Raw genomic sequence first — 22,593 nt, 5'->3', positions numbered from 1 at the left:
TAAGACAGAAGATGTTATCTGTACATTATTTTATATTTTTCTTTTTTTTTATTACATCTTCTATACATTCTTCCATTAAAATCATTTTCATTAAATCTTCTATCACTATTATTATATATTCTTTCGTTATCATTATATGTTTCTTCTCTTACATTATTACTTATAATTTTATGATTGGAAAACGTCTAACATTTCTAAAATTACTTGTTACTAAAGTTATTGTAACTCGTATCCATTGGTTTAGGTCGTAGTGTATGTCTGCTTTGACTTTGCTTTGGGTATAAATAAAGACTGATATCTAGATATATTTAAAGATTGACTTGGAAATTAGGTACCATTATTATTATTGAAACCATTGTTTGAAAACTTTTTTTTTATTTTTGGAAATTATTATTAGGGTTTCTGAAAAAAATATTATTTCTCTATTGACTAGAAATTAAAGATTAGAAAGTTAAAAACGAATTGATAAATTATATATTGGAGAGGTCTTTGACATAAGTTTCATTTTTAAGACAGGTTTGTTGTTTCTTTACATGAATCAACTTCAATATACTTGTTTTATTAAAATTTCTCTTTTCAAAATGGGAAAAGTGGTGTGTCCTATATTCTTGGTTTACATGTATTCAATATCTAGACCAATATCCTTTTTTAAACATGTTTTAAATGTTTGCATTAGATTGCAAGTATTGCCTGCAACCTTTGCTATTTGACTACTCGAAACATGGATAATTAATTTTAACAGTTGCTTAATTGCAGTATCCTGTTTTGTTTAGATCATAACGTAGAAATCATCAATTATTTGCAGTATCAGGACGACACATTACTTATTCTTAGCTTCTAGTATAAATGATCTACAAAAACTGCTCGACAGTTTCGTTTGGAGATATAAAGAAGTAGGTATGGATCTGAATTTACAGAAAATCAAAATACACGTAATACGTTAACAACAGAATATAAAACCATATGTGTATGTAGTTAGCACAAAGTTTGAGCAGGTTGATCAAATTGTTTACCTCGGATATCAGTTAAATTGTAACGCAGAGAATCATGGTGAAATTAGATAATGAATTAAGTTTTGGACTGTGAATAAAAGTTATCTGAAATGTCTTAAGGCTTTAGAACTTTAGAACAAAATACTTTGGCATGAAAGGTTCCAAATATAGGTTGCTACAAAATGATATGCTCCTTTTATAGCTTTACTACACCATACTGATGGCAACCAAATAGTCAAAAAGATGTATGTACAGTTGCCTTTCATCGATATACCTATTTTGTTTTTTGATTTCGTGTTGCGAGACATACATTACATTGTACCTTTAGTATTTTTTCGCATTATTCTTTTTTATTTGTTCTAAAAGTTTTAACGTTTAGCATTCCATTCCATTCCTTAGCTGACTGTTGCTTTTTCCGTGATTATTGTTAGTTGTTGCGCTGGAAACCATTAGGGCCTTCTAACTCTATTGCCACAAATTTGCCACATTGCTCCTGTAGCGATCCTTATCCAAGTCAACATGCTTCTTTTATATCTCGGCTGCATCGTACTGATGACTAATAAATAGTCTTCTTCTTCTTAAAGTGCCCTCTCCTCAATGGAGGTTGGCTACTACAATTTTAAAATCTTCTCTATCTTCAGCTGTTCTTATTAGCTGTTCAAAATTTAGCCCTGTCCATTGTCGGATGTTTCTGAGCCACGATAGTCTTTTCCTTCCTAGGCCCCTCTTTCCCTCAATTTTTCCTTTCACTATAAGTTGGGCATATTGGTACTTATTATTTCTCAGTATGTGGCCTAGGTATGATGTTTTTCTAACTTTTACTGTGTTAAAAAGTTCTCTTTCCTTGCCTATTCTATGCAGCACTTCTTCGTTTGAGGTATGCGATGTCCATGAAATTTTGAGCATTCTCCGGTAGATCCACATTTCAAAGGCCTCCAATTTATTTACGGTTGATGTTTTTAGGGTCCACGTTTCAACTGCATATGGAAGAGTCGACCAGACGTACCATTTTGATAAACGTAGTCGAATTTCGAGTTTTATTCGAGAATCACAAAGCAGTTTTTTTATTTTTTCGAAAGATTTTCTGGCCTGTTCTATTCTCGATCTTATTTCTAGATCAGGATTTAGGCTGCTATCGATCCAACATCCCAGGTACTTAAATCTATTGACCTGTTCTAAAATGTGCCCATTTATTGTGCAAGGTTGAGGTACGTTTTGATTTTTTCGGATTGACATCACTTTGGTTTTTTTAATGTTTATTTTCATACCAAATTGCTCACAGGTCGAGTTGGTCTTGTCGATGAGTCGTTGTAGACCTACGTCGGAATCCGCAATTAACACTGTATCATCGGCGTATCTGATACTGTTGATATTTACGCCATTCACCTTGACTCCATCCTTGGAATCCTCCAATGCTTCTTTAAATAGAAACTCGGAGTAAAGATTAAACAGCAGAGGCGACAGAACACATCCTTGTCTAACTCCCCTCCTAATTTCTACTTCTGCGGATGTGGAACCTTCGATCCTAACTCTGGCGTTTTGGTTCCAGTACAAGTTTTTTAAGATATTGATGTCTTTTCCATTTAAACCGACTTCTTGCAAACGTTCTAATAGTAGGTCGTGTCTTACTCTATCAAATGCTTTTTCGAAGTCTATAAAGCATATAAATATATCTTTCTGTTGGTCGTAGCATTTTTGGGCGAGAACTAGTAAACTGAACAGGGCTTCTCTCGTTCCCATGCCGGCTCTGAATCCAAACTGATCGTCTCCGATGATTGTTTCGCACTTTCTATAGATACGATTATGTACGATTTTTAGTAGGACTTTTACTGCATGACTCATAAGGCTTATCAGACGGAACTCATTGCAGTGTTGTGGGTTTGGCTTTTTTGGTAGTGGGATGAATATTGACTCCAGCCAATCTTGGGGTATTTTACCTGTATCATAAATGCGATTGAATAAAAGGACAAATATTTCGATATTTTCTTCGCTGATTAATTTTAACGTTTCTGGGTATATTCCGTCTGGACCTGGGCTTTTATTTGTTTTAAGATGATTAATTGCATTTATGATTTCAGATTTCAGAATTGTTGGCCCTTCGTTGTTATTTTCCAATCTTGGTTCTTCTCGTATGTCGTGAAAAAGAATTTTAATATAGTTTTCCCATTCTTTCAGTTTGTCTTCCGTTGATTCTAGCAGTTTGCCATCCGTGTTCAGCATGGTGTGAAAAGTCGTTCTCTTGCTAGTCGATGTAAACTCTTTTACCTTTTTATGTAAATTAAAAAAATCGTGCCTTTGTTGTAGTTCTTCTATTTCCACGCATTTTGTTTCCAGCCATTTCTCTTTTGCTTCGGTTATTTTTTTTCGAATTATTCTATTTAGTCTTTTGTATTCTCCGTCCTTGTCATTTTTTCCTTTGGATTCTCTTCGTTTGTTCATTAATTGTAAAATCTCTTCTGTCATCCATTCCTGTTTGTTATTTCTAGGTGTTACTTTTAGATGTTTTTCCGTTACATTGTTCATTTGTTCTTTAATAGTTTTCCACAGAACGTTTATGTCATCGTACTCGCTAATTCTATTGTGGTCGATATTTCCTAAATTTTTGTTTAATTCTTTTAACTCACAGATAAGTATTTATGGCTACCTTCCATCAATATACCTATTTTGTTTTTTGTTTACTTGTTGTTTTTCCTGTTACCTTCATTCACATTTTTTTATGTGATGGTGTGACCTAAATATTAAAAATGGTATTCAGACGTTATTTTGTAAGAGAGTTTTAAAAAGAGTCAAAATTTTTTAATTGTTTGGGTATAAAAAAAGTAGCTTGAACCGACCTTTCAAAATATTATTAATTTTTATGTATGTACTTTCAACAGACCAACTCTTAAAATATCTGCTCTGCGTTTTGCTGCAATTTTATAATTATACTAATACTTGTGTTAATAATATAAAAAATAATTTTCCTTTTAATATTTTATTATATTGTAAATGCTGTTTTGCAACGCATTTAGTTTTAGTACTCTTTATTTGGACTCAGTATTAGCCATTTTATTTCTATCACCTTTTTGACTAAAACTAGCTGTGTTCTAATTTACTCTATTTTTGTTTCATGTGTGATTATCTAAGGCTTTGACAAGAAAAGAGAAGGGACGCGTAATCGCATGGAATTAATTTAAACGAAACCGGCCATATTTTATTTCTTTATTAGATTAAGAGTAATGGATATATATCAATAAATAGATTTTTTGCAAAATTTATAATTGAACACTGATATAATAATTACTTTTTAAACATGATTTTATTATTACATATTTTTTTAGTAATTACTATTTAAATGGGAATAAGCCACAATAAAAGGTTAAAGTAAGTTTATTTACATTTCAATTTCCACTTCGGAAATCGTTCTCCGAAGAACGATTTCCGAAGTGGAAATTGAAACATTAATAAACGTACATTTACCTTTAATTATGGCTTATTCCCATTTAAATAGTAATTACATTAAAATGCCACAAGAAAGTAGCTTCAGAACAATATTTTTTAGTAGATCGATAAAGTGTTTCAATAACTTTGATAAGGTTTATTAAATGCGTGTTACCTGTCCTCTCTCTTTCCTTGTCTAAGATTTAAGTTTACGTAAATAAAGCAACGTTTCAACGGAAACTATTTATTTGTTGTCAGCTTGATGGTCTTATATCACGCACAATTAATGAGTTTTAAAAACTTGTATTAGAATACACATAAAATATTTATTTTTAAATGGTTTTTTTAATACTTTTATTTTCGTTTCAGGCAAAGCTTCGCAGAATGGTAGAAGAACATTCCACAGATCTTACCTCTCGGATAGAATCCGATTACCCCAATTCTAGTCCTGCCGCTATACCCAGCCCCGCTTGCACTGCCCATGAAGCAAAAGTAGTAGAATCACTCCCTGTGGCTTCTGTTGGCCAACTTGATGTAAATTTCCTCAAACCAACGCTTGGCGAAGACAAAATTATTGATTGTGATGTAGATCTTAAGTATTCTAATGATAATAAGAAAAACAATAAGTCTAATAGACCAAATTCTATCGAAACTAAAAGAAGTAAGTCCCTGTCAGTAGAAAGTTCGGAAGATATTAGTAAAAAGGATATTAAGAAAACCCGGTCAAATCCATTAAAAAGCGAGGATTTTATTGCAGACAACGAGAAAACTATTGATGACACTAAAGAAATAGAGATGACCGTTGAAGAAAATATAGCTACTGTTTTGAAAGGAAGCAGATCTTCACTAGAGACCCGATCAGATTCCCCGAAACCGGGATGTAGCAGTCAACCGGATATAGGTCAGTACCTACTTAATGTGGACATGATATGTTGCATAACATAGTTAATTGACAGTTATTTTAAGATTTTATAATGTTTTGTAGTATAATCTCTTAAGTAACTAAGGTTAGGCTGATTCGTTAACTGGTCACAGTATTTTTAAATTGTACTTTTATATATCTTTTTACAATATGTGTACAATAAAATAATATTTTTTTATTATCAGCCAATATAAACAGATCTTTTATCTGAACACTTATCCAGTGCTTTGTATAATAATAATAATGTTTATTTAGGAAGCTTACGAAATACTAAATAAACATAAAATCTCACTGAAATAGAGCTACCATAAAAACCTTGTGCGTGAGACTGAAAAATATATATTCAAACAAAGGTTTGTCAAGCGGCAGATCTTAAAGTGCCTCTATTTTTGGCGTCGAAAAGAATGTGAATACCATTTTTTTATCACTCCAAAAGGGATGAGCATTTTTGTCATTTTCAGAGTACTTCCACATCTTTTGGTGACTGTTAAAATCCCCTTCGTATATGGCTGGGTGTTCGTAGGGAATTAGAACATGTGTAGGTCAGATAAGAGCAGGAAGCTTATAAATATTTGTTATTGTAATATCGCCGATTTTAAAAATTACATCGTGGATGTTATTCTTGGTGGAGTGGAAATTAAAGCTGCATTTTTTATGTTTGTGCAGACATAAGTTGTTACACTGGATACTATATTGTACGTAGCACCAAGTTAAATATAACCTGGGAATTCTCCTCTAGAATTCAATTGGGCTTTGTTTTCTGTATGTGTTTCATAAAGTGCGATCAGGTCAATATTGTTTTATTTAAACAATTTGTGCAGAATTTGGCATTTTGCTTTACTTATGCCTTCTATATTAAGTTATTAAACTCGTACACTGGGTCCGAAATCTTTTGTCCATTGGTTTTTAGAAGGTCTATTTGTTGGCAGGGTCATCTTTAAGAACTTTAGAACTGTGATTTCTTTTGGTCAGAAAATCTTTTAAAATATTGTCTGGCACCTCTTGTGTATTGAGTATATAATATTAACTGCAGTAAATTCAAGAAATGTTGTAGTTGGTAATCATTGTTGTAGATATTGAAGAGAATTGGTCTTAAGATATAATATACTAAAATAAATTTTTATGCCGAATCCATCGTTGTCCTTCGACGTTATTTCCTGCATAAAGTAAATCGTATTAGATTTAAAATAACTTTAATTATAACATTAATATTATTACGTAATCTAGCCGAAAATAATCTTCACCTTACTTATGAAAATCAACAAGTTGAAGTTTTCAAATTTGGTAGTTGGATAATTTTTTATTTTAAACATGCTGAAAAAGCGGTACAGAATATTTAGAAAGTAATATTCCTAAAATAGTAGTAGTAAAGTATGGAGTAATCATAAATCAATCAATCAATAATGTTCACTATTGTTTTACTAATTTATTTCTCTTTTTGAAATAATGCAGACATAGAGTTGCTGCAAATGCATCTAATAAACAATATCACACTAACCATGTCAGCTATACTTATGTGGCCGAGCTAGTGAGAACATTTCAAAAAATTGGGTTTGTGGCGAAACAACAATAGTGTAATAGAATATTCAGCAAGGAATGCAGCAGTTAAGGTAGGTATTTTGGATACCTTTTTTAATAGAACCTACCTTTAGATCAAAAAAATTGTCAGATGTATCAGATTACCGACGGACAATTGTTCGAAAAATATTAAAATAACACAAATTTCACCCTTATAAAATTAGTTTACACACGAACTGCATGGAGATTTTTGGTGAGCATTAGTTTTTATGAGTGCTCCTTGTTACTTAATTGTAAAGTGAACCCTCATTACTGTCGTTATCGGTGGGATAGCTATACAAAAATATTTTATGAAATACACACATTTGGGCAGGAATTTTCGGACAGTGTGAGACAATTTTTAAAAGAGACATTTTAAAAATGGATCGAAAGGAAAGGCACTACTTAATTGCTTATACATTCACCAGATTTATGTCTATAGGACTTTTTTTCTGTGAGGCCAGTTAAAGACAAAAAATGTGTAACACAAAGTGTTACTTCCAAAATGTTTCTCCCAAGAGACTCCTTTTTCAGAAGACAATATCCAAAGTCAAAATAAGGAAGGTGGACTTGACACACGTCATGCAATTAATAACACTAATGGGGCAAGGAGTGGTGTAGCTCTTGGGTGTTAAGGAGACCGTCGTGCAGTGGCAGCACGTTCATGGGTCCGAATCTGATGAGGAGAATGTTCTCGACTCTCAATGCAACAATTCTTCGAGGACCTGCAAGTCCATATTTCTTAAAGAATCTGGGATTGTATATTTTGTATCTGATGACTTTTGTCCACGTTTTTTTTTAGCATTACTGTTGCATCGTATCACAGTTTTTATTTCTTTTTCATCTATTTCGGATATCAGTTATTAATTTACTCTCCAGTTCTCTATATTTTCAAGTACTGTTTTGAAGAAGCGACCGTTTCTCACGGTAGCTATTGATACAGAACTTTTCAGAATTTTATTATTTGGATTTTACTACTTTCTAATAACCTTTGTCCATTTTTTATGACCATAATATTTAGGTTTTTTAGTCCTTTTTAGACTTTAGTTCATGCATTTTAATACAAATAAACAATTGTGAGAGAATAAAACTTTATACCTATCAAATTTTTATTTTAATTCTGAATGTTTCTATGATTTATGGATTCTGGCTGCAAGTAAAATTTATTTTTGGCACCACTGGTATCTAAAACTAACAAAAACTAACAAAAAGGGCATAACTATTCTAAGTAGCCTTTGACTTCGGACAAATAATTGTTCTTACTTCAATACATTATTATTTTAACATAATAATAAAGTAACAAAAGGGGTCATTGGAATCACGACAATAAGTTGTTTTTAACTGTGACACATTTAATGTTTTAAATCCATTTTTCTACCTACGTTTGTTAGTTATAAATTTTAACTATATTAAACTAAAAATATTTTGACTAATCAGATAAAGCTCATTACATATTATGCTTATAATAACTTTCAATTCAAAAAATAGTTCACACTATTTTGGAACACCCAGTATGTATTTTAGATTAACACCCTGTCAAATTATTTTAGAATTTTTTTTTAAATATTGAATAAATAAATAAATTGAGGGCCCAAATGAAATATTTGGACCTTCACAAACGAGTTTATATTCAGGAGCGCCTTTCACTGCGTAACACCTTGCCAGATTATTTACTTCTCTTAAAATAAAAATTTAAATATATGGAAAACAATGTAATTTTTTTTGTGTTAAGTTTAGAAAAAAGTGTTACAGGAATTTTTTGTTTCAAATTGTGTATTATATCCATACCTTAGAGGAACGCACTATTTCTGGGAACACCGTGTATATACATATACATATATATATATATATATATATATATATATATATATATATATATATATATATATATATATATATAATATATATATTTATATATAAATATATTGTGACGATTGGGGTTTATAGAAAATAATTTATAAGTTATATACTACATAATATTAGATATAAAAAAGTATTTGATTATTTTAAATAAGTTATATACTAGAGAATTTTATAAAAATATATTTATGTGAGGGCATTTTAAGAAATTAGCATATAATAATTGTAAAAAGTTGTATTTTAATATTGTAAATATATATAAGTGAGCCATGTGCATAGGCAACCAAAAATACTCTCGGAGTAATTTGACAGATAGAAATTAATCATAAGGGTATATAAAGTGGGGTTATATAATATATTGTTTGAAATGTGTATTCTATTAAATTAGAGTGTTAGTTACTAATTTAATTATATATTCTGATCTGAAAAGCCTAAATGTAAACAAAATTATTAATAGAAAAGAATGGAATTCTCTGGATCTCCGGAGATGGCCATGTTTGCGAAATGGTTTGTTCCAGAAAATTCAGACAAGTATTTGATAGAACAAATTGGAACATGATCTCTTACCAGATGGTTCTAGAAATCCAAAAACATATAAATACCCGTGATTTGGATTCAAGATGGCAGTTTTTGAGTTTTTAGTCTGAAGTCAAGCAGTTTTTGGAAGTTTTTAGTCAGAAGTCAGGCCAGTTTATTATGAAAGTTAGTAGAGTGAAGTAAATTGTTCAGAATTTTCAAGACAGTCAGTGAATCAGTTACAAATGGTCAAATTGTTTAATATAGTGAGTTAAATGAAGATTAAAATTTATGCATATATTTAATGCACATTTATAATTATACACAAATAATTATTGAAGATTAAAAAAAAGTATATTGGAAGAAATTAAATTATATTATGGTTGGAGATTAGTATAAATCAACTTATAATAATTGGATATTGGTATATTGAAAAGAAGAATAAATATAAATGCTGTTTGCTGGTTTGGTTGGTGGTGTATAAATGCTGGTGAAGAAAACTATATCTTAAATTGGTAGAAGCTGATAATTGGAAAAAGTAATTTCACAAAAAACAAGGATAACTGAAATACGAAGACATTCAGTGGTGATTAGAATCTATATAGTAGAAAACAGTTCATTTAGGCATTCAGTGAAAGAAAGGTACAAAATTTTGTTAATATAATTTAGTTAGTGTTATAACAATTTCAATTTTGAAGATAGTTTGTTTAAATTTAACATTGTCTATAGAATTTAATTAGTTTTATAAGAACATCAATTTAAAGATAGTTTATTTTAAATTTACATTGGCTAGGTTAGATATATATGTGTGTTTCATAATAGTTATAATAAAGATAATTTAAAAAAGTACTTACAAGCTAATTCTTTGAGAACCGCGATAAAAACCCTATATTATTAAAAATACTCATTGCTCATCATTCAAACAAAAAAACACATCATAACAATTTGGCACCCAACGCGGTGGCTCTATATTTAAAAGAATTAGTTTGGGAAGATAAGTGCTCTCATATAATTAAATTAATCATCAGTAGAAAGGAAAAATTATAGATTTTACTTTTAATTATATTTGAACAAGTAAAGTCTCAAAATGTCTCAAGGAAAGAAAGGTACAAGAAGCAAAAAGAATGAAGAAGATGTGGAAGTAGAAACACAACCTATACAAGAGGAGAGTTTAGTTCAAGTTCCACAAGATACTGCAGAAATGAATCCAGAAAGAGAGGAAAATGTCAATATGGCAGCTTTGATGTCATTAATGATGCAGATGAACAAGACAATGGAAGAGTATACGAAAAAAATGGAAGAGAATTCAAAAGAAGTCAAAGAAGACATAAAAAAAATAGAACAGAAAATGGAAGAGAATACGAAAAAAATGGAAGAGAATTCAAAAGAAGTCAAAGAGGACATGAAAAAAATGGAACAGAAATTGGAAGAGAATTATAGAAAATTAGAAAAGAAAATAGAAGATAATAATAATAAAATTGTAAAGCAAATAGAAAAACAAATGGATAAAAAACTTCAAACTGCAGAGAAAAAAGTAGCAAATGAAATAAAAAGTATACGGAATGACTACAAGAAAAGGATAGAAAATGAGAGGACAGAAGTAAAGAGGATTATTCAAGATAATAAAATAGATATAGAACAGAAAATAGAGTTGGAGAAATGTAACTTAGAAGTAAAAATTAACGAAGACAGAAGAAACACAGAAGAAAAATTAGACGATATACAACAAAATATCCAAATAAATAATAATCAAATAAGAAATGTGGAACAGAGAATAGATGATATTTCACAAATGAGAGACATAGGAAGACCTTACTTAAATTTAACAAATGAGACTGGGATTAAATTCTCTGGTAATATAAAAAATTTGCATCCTAGAGTATACATAAATAGTTTAAAACATAAATTAAGATTTGTGAATAATATTAATGATATTAAAGATTATATTAGAGTGACATTAAATGACAATGCAGCAACTTGGTTTGCTAGTATTGAAAATGATTTAGATAACTTTCAAACATTTGAAAATAAATTTTTAAATTATTATTGGGGTGAATTAGAGCAAGCAAAGTTTAGAGAAATTCTATATTTTGGAAAGTATAATCAAAATTTAAAATCAAATATGGTAGATTATGCATTGAAATTGATAACAGTTGCAAAATATTTAGAACCACCACTTAGAGAGGATGAAACAGTCTTAAATGTATCTAGACATTTTGATGCTGATGTTGTGCAAACCGTAACTGTACAAAATATTCAAACAATAGATAGTTTTATTAATTTTATTCAAAGAATACAAAGAGGCAATATGACAAGTAATAATAACAACAGAAAAAACAATAATAACTTTCAATATAATAAAAATGATAATCAACAATTTAAACAATCATATAATAGATATGGTAATAGTTTACAAAATTTTAATAATACTAACAGTAATCCAAATAGACAGAACTTTTATAATAATACTAGTTATAATAGACAAAATTTTAATAATAATACTAATTATAATAGACAACATTTTAATAACAATACTAATAATAATAGACAAGATTTTAACAATAGAAGAAATACAGAGCGACCTAACTATAACAGACAGGTAAATTGTGTTCGAAGGAATAGAAGCTGCGAAGACAGGGAACAAAATAGTACAAGGCAGGAAAATGTGAGTAGAAGTCATAGTAGGGAAAGACATAGGACATCAGATCCAAGTGGTCAGATACAATCTGACAATTCTAATAATCAAAATTTTGTGCAGTAAACTTTCTGAATTACAAGTTAGGCCATTGCTATTATGAAAAACCTTCTGAATTTATTTCTCTAGATGAAGATAAAATTATTGAATCTATTAATTTAATTTATATAAATGCTTTGGCCAAAAATAAAATGATTAAAATTATGATAGATACTGGTTCAGAAAGTACATTAGTCTCGGAGAATTTTATTTTTAATACATTAAAATTATCAGATATAATAAAGATTCCAAAAATTAAAATTATTGGTGCAAATAATAAGAAGTTGGGTGAAAGTGATAAACTAGGGAATTTTAAAATTAATATTCTTAATAAAGAAATTAATATGCAAGGATTTATTGTCAAGGATTTATGTGTTGATATATTAATGGGAAATGATGAATTGGAAAAGAAGAAAGTAAAGATAGATTTTGAAGAAAAAATGGTAACTTTGGAAGGGCAAATAATTAAATTTATGCAGAAAGATGAGGTGGAAGAAGGAATAAGAGTTGATAGGATATTATTAAAAGAAAATAATGATGTTTATGAAGAAGAAATGTATTTTGATGATAGGGAAATGTCCCAAAAGAATGTAAAGAATAATGGTAGTGAATATTTAAGGAATGGAAATTTTAAGCAGATGGATGCCTACGAGGCGGAGTGCGTAAAATTGGAAGCAAGGAATAATGAGTACATAATGAAGAATAATTTTATTTGTAAAGAAGAAGATATGATTAAAGTTTTAAATTGCCCTGAAGAATATAAATCAATAGTCATTTCCATATTGCAGCAACACAAGGGACTTGTCAATAAAGAAAATAGAATTGCACAAAATTATATCCATAGTATAAAAGTTAAAGAAGAAAAAGATTTTAAAACAAAATCATACCCAATACCATATAAATACAGAGAAGAAGTAAACAAAACAATTAATAATATGTTAGAAGATGGGATCATTGAGAAGGCAGACACACGTTTTATTAACCCCATAGTAGTAGTACGAAAAAGATTGTAATGTAATGTCACGTATTTATTTAGAATAATTAAGTGTTTTTGTATTTACAGTAATAATTTTTTTAAATTTTAAACATAAAAATAGTTTTTATATATTGAAATATATGAGAGACCATGATAAATTTTATCAATATTATAATAGATCTTTGTTGATACAACCTCGTTAAGTTTCTCCCTGATGAAGGACATAACCAATGTCCGAAAGCTTGGAATAAAAATTTAAAAGAGTACACATTTCATTTTTATTGCTGCAAACCCACTATTTAACGTTTACTTCCTTACGTTGTCAGCAAATACTTCTGGTTCATTATATATATATATATATATATATATATATATATATATATATATATATATATATATATATATATATATATAAATATATATATATATATATATATATATATATATATATATATATATAAATATATATATATTTATATATAAATACGAGAACTACGATGGCAAACTAATTACCTCGTTATAAGCCTATCTCGTTATATAGTTCAATTAAACTTCCTATAGTGAAGCCATTCGGAACAATATTAAGATGCTAAATATTGTTTGAATGGCGTTTTTGAAAAAATTTGTTTACTTTTATTGCCAATGAATTACAACAAAACAAAAAAGTGTTGTTGACTTTTATTGTCAATGATATACGTTAAAACAAAAAATCTGTACTTTTTTTTCCAACTACATAATGTATAAAGCGTATTTTCAACGATAACATAAACTATTGCTTCTGCAATTCGAAGAAGTCTGTCATTTTTGACTGCTTTAAATTATACGGTATCATTCTATGTATCATATTTTCTAAAGATGTGAAACAGTTGTATGCTTCTTTATTTGCGTTTTGTCTTTGGATAAAGTTTCTTACAACGTTTATAGCACTTTCCACATCTTATTGCGTAAATTCACCGCGATTGTCTTCTCCATCTTCATCACCTTCGTCACTGACGATAACGCGCTCCGCCGGCGGATTTATTACTTCCGCAATAATTTCACTATCCGTCGGAAGATCACAAATAATGACGTCATCATCAGTGGCAATGAATTAAGCAAGCAAACTCGTCATCATTGTTGGGTTGGGTTAGTTCAACCACTCTGCTACAGGATATTCATCTTCTTCGTTTTCTACCTCAGTCTTTGTCCCCCCCCCCCTGGCCGAAACATTTTCTGAAGTAACAGGGGATTCACTACGGTTTCCCACATTATTCAGGATCCGCTTAGCTAAAAGTTTTCTGTAGTGAACTTTAAGGGACCTTATGATGCCCTGATTCATCGGTTGCAGAACAGATGTGCAATTTGGGGGTAAAAAAAGAAGTTGAATATTTTTTAACCCTAGAACACTAACCATTCGTAAAATTTACGAAAGCTGATTGTTTTTTTAAGAATTGGCAACCTTGCACGAATTCTAGAAGCATGGTTATTGGAGTAGCTTCGATAATCAGTCTGCTGAGTACATTCACGGTGTAGTTACATTTCTTTGTGCAGTCGTTATCCGCAAGATTTCAGTAGCTGTGTATTTTTTACGAAAGGTTAGTGTTAACGTAAGTTTTTTAATCTTGGTGTTATTATTTTCTTTTCTTATTCACAGACAATTTGACGATAAAATGCCCTTAACACGATTGGAATTGGAAGCCGAAAAAATATTGATGGGTGAATTTGATGATGAGAGCCTACAATCAAATGACGATACTTCTACTAATTTAGATAGTGAAGATAGAGTGCAAAATTGTTTCAGATCGTCTGAAACGGGGTACGAGCCAGTATTTTCTGGTGATGAAAGCAGCGATTTTGAGCATAGCAGTCCTAAAACGAAAAAAAGAAAGTCTAATAAACACTATACTTTTGTTTCCATGCCTAGTACTTTATGTAGAGTTTAATATGAGATTTCTTCGGTGGAAACCGACATTCAACAAGAACATTCATTTCAGCAAATTATAGCTCAGCCTCATCAAAACAAAAAAGTTAAAGAAGTGAGTTTTTAACAAGTGCAAGAGCAAGAAACCGAAGACATTGTGGACGAATCTGAACCACATACTTCTAATTTGACTACAAGTCTCAAAGGCGAAAATGGTCATCGCTGGTGTACTGTATCTAATCTTCGGAAACGTACTATAAAAAGAAATATTTTGCATATTGTTCAAGGACCATCTGAACAGACAAGAGATGCTTATACACCATTAGATGTATTTTAGTGTTTGATGAATGATTCTATGTACGAAAAAATTCTGTTGCACACCAATAGTCAAATCAGCCCAAAATCTAACAATTTTAAAGTTGCTAAACATACCAATTATCTCGTAACAAGAGACGAATTAAATGCTGTTGTTGGACTCATATTTTCTGGAGCACAAAAAGATAATCATCTTCAAAGTAGAGAGATGATTGATTCCAAAATGTCTGGCTCCGTTTATAGACCAACAATAAGCTGAGAAAGATTTGATTTTCTTCTACATAATCTTAGGTTCGATAATAAAACTACAAGAACTGAACGAAAAAATTTAGATAGGTTTGCCCCTATCCGGGAAATATGGGATGAATTTATTTTTAATTGTAAAGAGTCCTATCGCCCAGGTAGCTATGTAACCATTGACGAGCAGTTATTAGCTTTTAGGGGCCAGTGCCTTTCAGGATGTATATCCCGAATAAGCCGGCCAAGTACGGAATTAAAATTGTGATGACTTACGGCATGGGTACCAAGTATATAATAAACGCGGAGCCATCCCGGCAAACATACGCACACAAATGGGAAACCTCTGGGAGAATGCTATGTTAAAAAGTTGACTGAAACTATTTACGGAAATTACCGAAACGTCACAATGGACAATTAGTTCACTTCAGTTAACCGTGCAGATACTCTTTTGAAGCCTTCTTACAACCTTACAATGATTGGTACTTTGCGGCAAAATAAACGAGAGATACCCCCTGAAATGATTAATCTTAAAAACAGAGAAATCGGAAATTCAAGATTTTGCTTTGATCGAGAGAAGACGTCGTTATTGTCGAATAAATCCAAAAAGAACAAAATCGTTCAAGTTTTATCAACAATGTATGAAGGCTCAGTTGTTTGTCCAACTACTAAAAAACTCGAAATAATATTGCATTATAACCAAACAAAGGGTGGTGTGGACACTTTGGACCAAATGTGTGGCCATCGAACTTGCTCTAGAAAAACTCGAAGATGGCTGTTATATATATTCTATGGTATGATCAACATAGCATGTATAAACTCTTGGATTATATATAGTCATAATTTATCGAGAATTAATGAGGACCCAATAACAAGAAAGGCTTTTATATTAAATCTACATCAACAACTAACAAGATTATGGCTTGAAAACGTTTTGCGATGCCTACTTTGCAACACTCGGTGAAGCTTCTCATTAGCGAGATAATTCAAATTCCTTCGGAAGTTACTAACGTCAATCAACCTTCTAACAAACGTACCACATGCTACATCTGTCCCTCCAAAAAAAGAAGAATGACGTCTCTTTATTGCAATCACTGCAAACGAGCATTTTGCGCAGAACAAGGTGCTCGTTGTTGCGTTATTAATTAAAATTAAAAATTATTAAAATGTCATCTTAATTTGTTGTTTTACTTTTTTGAAATAGAAAAAAATTCGTAAATATTAATGGTTAGTGTCTACGGGAGTGTAAATTACGGTTAGTGTTTTAGGGTTAAACGGTTAACTTTCAGATGGAGTGACAAATTTTCAACAATTAAAAGAATCTTTCGATGTCCCAACTATCGGTCCCACTTCAAAAATTCTCTACTAAAAATCTCTGCTGTCATCCACACGTTTTTATTAAAATTATATGTGACAGGAAGCTGATTCACACCTCTGAAACATCGTGGTTTTGGAGACTTTCCAATGACGACTAACTTCCTTTTTTCGGAACCGTACATGTTGGCCACGTGAGTACAGTTACCCTCAAATTCATTTTTGAATTTAAGGGGCTTATCTGCAGTAAGTTAAAAAAAAAGTTTCAGCTCGTTGGCATTAAAAAACATTATTGTCACTGTAATTTTGTCTTATTGTTGGCCATGACTTCAACCAGTTGTCGCTGACTTCTTTGAAAACACTCTTCGCTTCACGGAAAATTTTTCCACAACTAATTTATGTATATATATTATATAAGAAATACAGGATATTAGTGACTGTCGATATAAACAAAACCACACGTTTATTAGGGCTGCAGTCAGAAGGTTTGCCGAGATGTTAGAGAAACTCTAACCTCTTTTGACTTTTTGTCTAGCTTTCGGAATGGTTTTATTCCCTTTTCAAGACACTGTAATAAGCAAAATATGTAAATATTTATAAAATATCACAATTCTTCAGTGCAACTTACTAGTCGTTGTGATTATTTAAAATAAACTTTGACACTCAACATTAAAAACACAAATTTAATATATAATATTGGACCATACATTCTAAAAATTTTGGTCAGGATAGTAAAACTTAGTTTATTTCATACATATTTTGATGATACGTTTAAACTCTAATACATAGAGAACAGAAAGAAGAAACCAATGTGATTAAAGTGTAATTAGTTGTTCTTAATATTGTATTTTTGTTTTCAAGAAGCAAGAGGCCCATATTTGGGTAGTTTTGATTTCTAAATGTTAACCTGTCTTAATGGTATGCAACCAGTTATGCATACAAGAATATTTAGACATTTATATTTATTTTATTTTTGATGTTTTTTCAGTAAATAACAATAAATGTTGCTCAATTTATCTATGTCAGACTTTTTATTAATGCAATACAATTATAGTAGGCAGGACATATATATATATATATATATATATATATATATATATATATATATATATATATATATATATATATATATATATATATATATATATATATATATATATATATATATATATATATATATATATTGTTATGATTGTTTATTTTAAATTTAATATTAGTTTATTGAGCAAATAAAAAAAATTATAACTTATTTGTTATCAAAAGTAAAATAATCCTTATATTACCTGTGTTCGATGGATTCAAAAGATTTTCTAGTTGTCTTTTATCGGGAGGAGAAGAAAAGGATAAGAATACAAATATATTATATTACAAAAATTTACGTTTCTTTATTTTATATGAAAGAATAAAACAATTATTAAATTCTGTCGTTATCTTATCAATCAGCATACATGAAAATAAATCAAATTTTTATGATAATAAGATTATAAAGCTACATACATTTATATTACGTGAAAAACCAATTTTACTTAAAATTTTCTTTACTTGAAACAAAAAAAACAACAAGACTTTAAACTTTTGATTAGCCTAACAAAACCTCAGTTCTTAAATTTAAATGCTAATGACCATGATGTCGAAACGATCCTTCACAGATATAAAATTCAATTGTACAAACACTTACAGCTTATTTTCTTCTTGAGTTGTATGTTGGAAAATACCCAGAAAAGTCCAGTCTCCTCAACGATGTGATCTCTCCTCTTTGGCACCTCGGCTCTTTCTGAACGTCTCTGCAAACCTCCTGCAGACTACACAAAAACACCTGATTCACTTTTCCAAACTCAGCTATTTATTTATGACACCAGGACCTCCTTTTGTCAACTTGATGCCGTAAGAATACTTTCACATATACTTTATAAATGCCCACGGTTGATACAAGGACCTCTTTTAATCTACTTGTTATCTCCTTCTTCAAACTATTCACTTCTTTTCGTTACGCCGGTATTCAAACTCACGAACCACACCCTATCTTGAGACAAACGACTGTTTCCTTTCGATGACCAAAATATGACTAACTTCTCCTTTCTCATGATCGACTCACAAATTCCCATTTAAAGACGACCGTCCAATAAAAAGCTCAAATTGTGTTTACCATGATTTTGGAAAAGCCTAATTTCGGTTTCAGAGAAAAACTAAATAGCTTACTTTAAAATTGGTTTTTTCAATACAACATTTATACATATTTCAAAAGATTAGAATATGGTCATTTAATACTCGATCTCTTAACATATCTATTGCTACAATATCTAATTTGTTCCGGGATATAATATTTTTTGTAACGTTTTCATTTTTGAAATTTCGAATTTTATATTTTTGACAGATCTGGCACTTTTGTGTAATTTCTTTTGCGATGCGGTAATCTTGTCGGCAAATATAATTTTCTCGAAAAACCAGCCAAACTTTTCTGCTACCGATATGTCCATTGTCTTCGTGTAAACTTTTTCAATCCTCTCTGCCAATGTTTGTGTCACCAAATATAGTTCCCTTCCGTCTATTCTCTTGAAATATATGTCGTTTTCTATTTCCGCTCTTCTTTTTTCTCTTTCCTCCAATTCTCCTTGGTCTCTTCTTATTTCATTTAATGAGAATACACCTTCTTCTTGTGTCAAGATATTTAGTCCCACATGTAACGTAATTGCTTCCTTTTTTCCTGTGTCTTCATCCCGTGTTAGCGCGTCTGCTATGATATTGTCTTTTCCTTTGATATACCGGAATTCAAAATCGTACTCCTGTAGTAATAGAATGCCTCTATGTATCCGATTATTCACCAATCGGTTCTTCATGAAGTGAACCAAAGCGGCATGATCCGTCTCGATTGTGAATTTAGCTCCGAATAAGTAATATCTTAATTTTTTTACACAAAACAGTACGCTGGCAAATTCCAATTCTGTCACACTATATTTTCTTTCGTGAGTTTTGGTCACCCGAGATATAAAACATATTGGCACTTCTTGGTCGTTTTGTATCTGTGACAAAACTTCTGCAAACTTTTGTATTGACGCATCAGTTCGGAGTATGAATGGTAGATTATATTTGGGGTGGTATATTTTTGTTCCTTTTGCAAATTCTTGTTTTAATATTTGAAAAGCCTTCTCCTGTTCTTCTTTCCAATTCCATTTTATCCCTTTCTTCAGCAATTTTATTAGAGAAATTTCCTTTTGGCTTAAATCGGGAATTAGTTTTTTAAAATAATTGATCATGCCAAGAAAACCTCTCAATGTTTTCAAATTCGTTGGTCTTGGATATTCATCAATGAGCTTGACTCGGTCTTCGGCTAGGCTAACTGTTGTAGTGTCCAATTGAAAACCTAGATAAATTACTTCCTTTTGGAAAAATTTACATTTTTCGATGTTTAATTTTAATCCCGCTCTGTCCAATTCTTCCAGAATTATCTTTATATGTTTCATATGGCTCTGTATATCTCGTGAAAAAATCAACAAATCATCGATGTAATGGACTATGAAATCTTCGTATCGATTTAAAATAGAATGTAGAGCCCGTACCAATGCTGCACAAGCGCTTTGTAAACCGAAAGGCACTACCTTGAACCTGTATACAATACCATCAATTGAGAACGCGGTATAGTTTCTACATTTTTCAGCTAAAGGTATCAACCAAAAACTATGCTTTAAATCAATTTTAGAGAATATGTGTGATCCTGTAATTCTTCCAAATATGGCCTCGATGTTTAGAGGTGATTCATATTGTGATACCGTGTGCTGGTTGATATTCCTGGCATCTAAACATAGTCTTAATTCTCCACTGCTTTTTTTTACTATTAGAATTGGATTAATATACGGTGAATCACATCGTTCAATTATTTGATCTTCCAACATTTTATTAATTTCTTCTTTCACCTGTTGTCGATATTTATATGGGATCGGGTAGGTCTTCGATCGAAAGTTTCTCAAGTTTTTTACCTCAAAAGAATGTTCGTACTTTTTTGCCACTCTGTTTTCCTCATTTATTAAAGTTTCGTGTTCTTTTAACATCAGACGCACCTCATTTTCTTTTTCTTCTCCACATATCAATTTTCTTTCTTTTTCCTCAGATTCTTGACACATATTTATCGCCCATTTTTCCTCCTCTTTTTCATTAATCTCTTCCTTAAATACCACTGTTTCAATTATATTCTTTACATTTTCCTTTGTTGACACGATTTCTTCTTCTTCGGGGCTCATCCCTTCTTTTGAGGAATCTCCGGTATTGACTTCCTTTATCCTTTTCTTAAGCTTTCTTCCTTTTCTTCTTTGTCCTTGCTTCGTTGCCAAATTCATTTCCACTGTTTGTTCTTTTTCCGAATTATCAATTTTCTTTTTCCCATGTTCATTTTCCTGTTCTCCTTCTTTTTCTTCTGTTAGTTTCATCGTATTACTTTTGAAATATATGACTACATGTTTTTCTGCCAGTTCGTCCACTCCTACAATCATGGCATGCGACATATTTGGCATTATTACACATTGTAGTGCATACATTTTCTCATCCAATCGTACCCTCACTCGTATTCCTTCATTTATCGTTGCCAATGTCCGTTTATTTGCACCCACCAAATTTACCCTTGGTATTTTGTAAATTAAATTTGTCAAACTCACTTCTTCTATTAATTTTCTGTTTACCAATGTTATTTCTGAACCGGTGTCTATCAAAATTTTGATTGGTCTATTTTTTATGAAACCATCTACAAATTTTAAATTAACTCCTCTTCTTTCCTCATTATTTCCTGCTAATTTAATGAATTCCTTCGGGTGACAAAAAATTCCTGCCTGGTTTTTTGGTTTTAGTGGGTGCTTTCGTGAAAAACCGTCTGTTGTTCTTCCGCATTTCTTCTTTCATCGCTGTATCTTTCATTCTCATTTTCCTCTATTTGTGTATGATTTACCTCTCTTCTGTTTTCTTTTGGTCTGTCATATCCGTTCCGGTTTCCACGATATTCCTGTTCATTTCGTCTATTGTAATTTCTGTTTTCGGGATATGCGCGTGTGTTATTTCTGTTGTGGTTTTCTCGATATCTGTCCTCATTCCATAGCTGATTTCTGAAATCATCATTTCCTTTTCTGTTTTCCCTATTTTCGTTTTCCCTCCTGGGAATAAATTCTCGTCTAGTGTAATCCCTCCTAAAATTTTGTCCTCTCTCTCTGTATTCCTGAGTTTCTCGGTGTCTGTAATTTTCTTGTGACCTTTTTTTTTTTTCCTGTATCCGTGATGCCCTTATTTGTAGGAATTGGCATAAACTATCGATGTCTTTGTAGTTTTGTAGATTGATTTGATCTTCAATTGTGTCATCAAAGTGTCTTGCAATCAACTCTACTAATTGCTCGGATGAATAATTGTATTGCAGATGTTTTGCGTTATTGTACATTTGCAATGCGTATGTTTTTTCTGATATACCCATCCTCTCATGGTATTTCCCATTTTGCAATTCCTTGTTTATCTGTAATTGCTCTGTCTTTCCCCAGAAAAAATTCAGAAATTTATTTTCAAATTCTTGCCAATTTTCAAATTCCTCCACTTTGCTGTCGAACCATAGACACGCCTCATCTTTGAGATGATTTCTGATCATTTCCTTAGCTGTCTCAAAGTTTCCCATGTATTGTATCTTCTTCTTTAGATTATTCATGAACGGTACGGGGTGCATTTTTTTTACCTCCCCGCCAAACTGTAATTTCGCTTCGCTTGTTCCATGGATGATAACTTCTTTTCTCTCTACTCCTCTTAGTTCAATTTCTGCCATTTGTTTTTCATTTTGCTTTAATCTCCTTTCTACTTCTTTCCTGTCTTCTTGTAGCGCCATTTCAA

The 22,593-nt window shown here is 31.0% G+C and overlaps 1 protein-coding gene across 6 annotated transcripts in view; it reads left to right on the top strand.

Annotated features, from left to right (window-relative positions):
- Positions 1-22,593, top strand: part of Liprin-gamma (liprin protein kazrin) — a 298,413-nt gene that overhangs the window by 105,289 nt on the left and 170,531 nt on the right. For all 6 annotated transcript variants that reach the window (XM_072523265.1, XM_072523266.1, XM_072523268.1 and 3 more), the window contains exon 3: positions 4,782-5,313. In XM_072523265.1, coding sequence (XP_072379366.1) covers positions 4,782-5,313 — 532 coding nt within the window. The remainder of the gene's footprint in view (positions 1-4,781; positions 5,314-22,593) is intronic.

This window comes from Diabrotica undecimpunctata, chromosome 2 (assembly GCF_040954645.1).
Source record: "Diabrotica undecimpunctata isolate CICGRU chromosome 2, icDiaUnde3, whole genome shotgun sequence".
In the NCBI taxonomy this organism is placed as follows: Eukaryota; Metazoa; Arthropoda; class Insecta; order Coleoptera; family Chrysomelidae; genus Diabrotica; species Diabrotica undecimpunctata.
The sequence above is the reverse complement of the archived record's forward strand: the minus strand, read 5'-3'. Positions and strand labels throughout refer to the sequence as shown.